We start from the raw sequence: 5,000 nt of genomic DNA, 5'->3' as shown, positions 1-5,000 counted from the left end.
TTCCATATTAATTAAATCATTATACCAAAGATGTACACATAACTTCATCACTGACTTTCAGATATTTATTGCAAATTACTTACCTCTAAAAGTGATTTCCCAAGTTTGGCGGGGATGGTCTCCAAGGCAGTAGAACCATTTTCTGGTAGAAAAAGATTTGCCCCCATGTGTCTGACGAGGGCCTCTACAGTATTCCACTTCTGAGCCCTAACAGCAACATGCAAGGGTGTAACACTTGAAGTGGACAATGGGATCATAGTGCCACCTCGCTGCCATACCCACCAAGCCGCCATCGTGGCACCTCTCTTACAAGCCTGGCACAACAGGGAATCCAGTATGTCTTGGTCAGCTAAGGGGAGGTCTGGCAGTTTTGCCTTCCAGGGTTGATCGCCTTGCAACAGCACAACTAATTCTTCTATAGATTTCTGCAGGATGTTGTCCAAGACTTCCGATGATACATAGTCTATCTCTGTCTTTAGCTGATTTACAACAGTCTGAAAATATTTTTGTTCCGTAAGAAAGTGAATCTACCAATTGGCTGTTGAAGTATAGTGGCATCGCACTCTCTTGGGCGCCAGGAAAGCTTTCAATGGATGGGTTCTAGTCCTGGCTTATATATTTTTTACACAAACTAGGCCTTACTAGAAGTTCTCTGTATTACTTTTCAATGTTTAACATAAAGTACCTAGGACTCTTATGATAAGGTTGGAATACACATTACCTCGGTGACGACCACTTTGACCCAGGGTGTGATGCCCTCCGAACTCCAAGCAAGCTGGACCAACGGAACACTGCCGACTGAGGACGTGAGTGAGGTACCAGTGGCCAACAGAAGAGGCAAAAGAGGTGTACAGTTGGTGGTTACGGCAAGGTTGACGGCGCTGACACTGTGACAACAGAGGGGCTCCAAAGGGGCTCCAGACAGCAGAAGTGATATGCAATGCTTTACAGCTTCAAAGACCATCTCCTCCTGTGTGTCTTGCCAGTTGAGAGTTACAGTGATATGTGTTAATAACTTTGTGTTTAGCAGACACTTCTGTCGGGTGCTCTGAAAGGATAATTTTTAATTTGCATTAACCTATGGACACAACAGCCTTTATAAAGCAAAATATTTTTAAAATTGCATTTCAAATTATAAAGTTTCAAAGGAATACAGATATCATAATTACCATATTATCTGGTATTTCGTATTTGGACAAAAAAGAAACTATATCTTGAAGTTCCTCCCACTCTGCGATGGATTTAGCCGTTAGGAAATTGTGTGTGCGGGCTGTGGGTAGTGAGTTTTGTTGACCCAAAAGCTCGATTATCTCAAGATTGTCCTTGTCTGTGGCCAGGTGGAGCAACGTCTTGCCCTGCTCGTCCCGAAGGTTCGGGTCACAGGCGCCGCACTCCAACAAGAGCCTCAGCTTCTCCAGGGGACCACGGGCTACCTTCTCTTGGACTTCCAAAATTCTTCCGTGGAGTTCCTTACTAACGGCCTATAAGATGATATGGAACTGAAAATTAACTTTAAGGATTATAAACCTCAAACTGCATGTAGGCTTATGTTGTAATGACTTGGTTCATGGATGGGGAAGGTTGCTGAACATATGCAAATTTACTTTCACATTTTAGTGATTTCGAAAGATTTGTATTTAATTACGTATTTTTAATGGTTTGGAAAGAATAGGGATGCTGTATATTTAGAGGTTGAGGGCGAGTTTATCCCTAGAGAACTACACCATCTGGTATATCGATTAAGCTTATTGATTATAAGCAATATAAGAGAATCGTTTTAAATAGTGATATATAGAACATGACTTCATTGTTTAAGTTAACTAGTGCTTTCCTGACTGTTCTATGAAGGGGGGAGGACCTCGTACTTGGCTGCACCCACCATGTCCTCCTGCTCTGTGCGACGTTGGTTCGAGTTACTAGAAGTCTTGTAGATGCTTCTCACTATATGATGGTGACCACGGAGCTTTGCGTAGTCTTCGGGCGAGAAGCCAGCCCTGTCGCAAGCCTCTGTGTCTGCACGATGCCGTTTCACCAACGTCCACGCCGTGACGATTCGACCAGCGAGGCATGCGCAGTGCAAGACCGAGGCGCCTTGATCCGTCAGAGCCTGAAGATCTGCCCCTGCATTTAACAGTTCGCTCACTACGGCCATTTTCCCACTGAAAGCAGCGCAGTGGAGGGCCGTAATACCATTCTTGCCCGTGGCATTAACGTCGCACGCACCACCTTGGATCATTTTCCTGACCACTTTCACGTCCCCTTTGAGAGAGGCAATTAGGAATTTCATGTCGTCATCCTTACTGTCACATTTGTAATAGTGTGCGACCCAGGAGATGGCGTCTAGGACTTCTATTGCTCCACATTCTTGAGTCTCTGCTTTTTTGCCAGGCTTAGATGCAGCGGAATCAGCGGTGTTTCGCGTGGCTCCGAGGGCTATTAATATCTTTACGAGGTGAGTGTGAGAGTAGAAATTGGCATAGTCCAGAGGCGTCCAACCTGTCAGGAAGGACACATATAAATCACAGTCCAACAGTTCTATGACAGAGAAACACAAGTGATTGAGACCGAGAGGAAAAAATCAGCTAAATGCTGGACAGTTATGCACACACACACACACACACACATACACTCGCACACACACACACACACACACACACACACACACACACACACACACACACACACACGCACACTCACACACTCACACACACTCACACACACTCACACACAAATATATATATATATATATAACAAATAGATTAAAATGTCACCTTGATTGTTCTGTGAGTTTATATCTGCTTCTTTGGCCAACATGTCCACGATTTCTACGCGTCCAAGCATACAAGCCATATGGAGTGGAGTCCAGCCTGAAAAGAAATGCAAAAAGAGAATAGCCAATTATATATTCTAAAAAATAATGTTTTATCTAGATTGTGTTACTGTTTTTAGGAATCGTAACCATATTTCAATGTATTTGTATATCTATCTATCTGTCTATGTATCAATACATATGTTAATTTATTTATCTATCTACCTTTCTATCTATCTATCTATAAATGAAATATAAATAAATGAGTAAATGAATTATATATATATGAATGTATATATATATATGTGTGTGTGTGTGTGTGTGTGTGTGTGTGTGTGTGTGTGTGTGTGTGTGTGTGTGTGTGTGTGTGTGTGTGTGTGTGTGTGTGTGTGTGTGTGTGTGTGTGTGTGTGTGTGTTACCGCAATTAAAATCCGAAAATGACATACCTTCTCTGTTCCTAATGTCAACATCAGCTCCATACCGCGTCAAAATCTCGGTAGCTCTCGCATGCCCTTTCCACGCTGCCAGATGAAGCGGAGACCAACCTGTCGATGACATGTTTATCTATTTGATCCATTTCCATGAAGAGGTGCGCGTGTGGGTAAAGGAATAGACGATCTACTTTCAATTCATTGCCATTGAATAAAGGGTTTTAGAACTTCTATTAACTCTTGCAGGTTGATAAAAAACAGGTGAAAGCTTCTAGGGTGGATGTGAATTATCCATCTATCTATCTATCTATTTTTTCCTTTCTTTCTTTCTTTTCCTTTCTTTTCTTTTATTTTCTCTTCTTTAATAAGACATAATAAACTTTAATAAGAAAGATCCCCCAATATTCCTACGATGCCCAGTGTCCAAATTGGAGTCAGGAGAAAACTAAATGGGATTAAAAATACGATCAGATCTACGTACCTTTCCTATCCAGAACGTCCAGATCAGCGCCGGACTTCACCAGACCTTTAACTGCGCTGTGGAACCCCAATTTCGCCGCCACGTGAAGAGGCGTCCGATCTGGCAATTAAATGATCTAATCTATATACAGATGAAATATGCAAGTATATATGCACACACAAACACACACACACGCACGCAACCACATAACTACACACGCGCACACAACCACACACACATACACGCACAAACACACATACGCACACGCACAACCACACACACACACATACACACAACCACACACACACACATGCACACAACCGCATACACACACATGCACACAACCACACACGCACACAACCACACACGCACACAACCACACACGCACACAACCACACACGCACACAACCACACACGCACACAACCACACACACACGCAGACAACTACACACGCGCGCGCACACATACGAACACAACCACACACAACCACACACGCACACAACCACACACACACGCACACAACTACACACGCGCGCGCACACATACGCAAACACACATATGCACACAACCACACTCACACAGGCACACAACCACACACGCGCACAACCTCACACACACGTACACAACCACACACACACACGCACACAACCACACACACACACACACACGCACACAACCACACAACTACACACAGATTGTAAGAATATGAAAAGTATGTATTACCTTTCCTGTTAAAGACGTCTGGTCGAGCTTCTCCGTTCAACAACAGATGGAAAATAATCTTAAACCCCTTTTCAGCCGCAACATGAAGAGGTGTATCGCCTGAATAGAATGGAGACAATATAAAAATTTACAATCAAAAGGAGAGGGTGAGAGAGAGAGATAGATAGAGAGATAGATAGATAGAGAGAAAGAGAGGAGGAGGGAGGAAGGGAGGGAGAGGGAGAGGGAAAGAGAGGGGGAAGAGAGAGAGAGAGAGAGGGAGGGAGAGGGGGAGAGAGAGGGGGAGAGAGAGACAGAGACAGAGAAAGAGAGAGAGAGAGAGATCATACGAATAAAAGCAAAATACCCAGAGGGAAAGAAGTTCCACCTAAAAAACAAAGACAATATACTCATCAAACAACAACAAAACAAACGAATCAACTCAATCCGGTAATCACAAAGTGGCCCACCTGATATCTCGGCTATGTTGGGATCCGCATCCGCACGCAACAAGCGCTCCACTATGAAGTAATGGTTCTCTAAGACCGCCTGGAGGAGAGGTGTCTGACCTGAAGCATAGAGGAGCATGTGTTAGAA

General features: G+C 43.7%; 1 protein-coding gene across 3 annotated transcripts in view; it reads right to left on the bottom strand.

The window, feature by feature from the left end:
* Nucleotides 1-5,000, bottom strand: part of LOC113801866 (uncharacterized) — a 15,879-nt gene that overhangs the window by 2,777 nt on the left and 8,102 nt on the right. For all 3 annotated transcript variants that reach the window (XM_027352295.2, XM_070129299.1, XM_027352296.2), the window contains 9 exons: nucleotides 4,874-4,972; nucleotides 4,425-4,523; nucleotides 3,723-3,821; nucleotides 3,257-3,355; nucleotides 2,772-2,867; nucleotides 1,880-2,496; nucleotides 1,170-1,481; nucleotides 722-1,048; nucleotides 84-494 (listed from right to left, as the gene is read on the bottom strand). In XM_027352295.2, coding sequence (XP_027208096.2) covers nucleotides 84-494; nucleotides 722-1,048; nucleotides 1,170-1,481; nucleotides 1,880-2,496; nucleotides 2,772-2,867; nucleotides 3,257-3,355; nucleotides 3,723-3,821; nucleotides 4,425-4,523; nucleotides 4,874-4,972 — 2,159 coding nt within the window. The remainder of the gene's footprint in view (nucleotides 1-83; nucleotides 495-721; nucleotides 1,049-1,169; nucleotides 1,482-1,879; nucleotides 2,497-2,771; nucleotides 2,868-3,256; nucleotides 3,356-3,722; nucleotides 3,822-4,424; nucleotides 4,524-4,873; nucleotides 4,973-5,000) is intronic.

The sequence above is a fragment of the Penaeus vannamei genome, chromosome 13 (assembly GCF_042767895.1).
Source record: "Penaeus vannamei isolate JL-2024 chromosome 13, ASM4276789v1, whole genome shotgun sequence".
NCBI classification, from domain to species: Eukaryota; Metazoa; Arthropoda; class Malacostraca; order Decapoda; family Penaeidae; genus Penaeus; species Penaeus vannamei.
The sequence above is the reverse complement of the archived record's forward strand: the minus strand, read 5'-3'. Positions and strand labels throughout refer to the sequence as shown.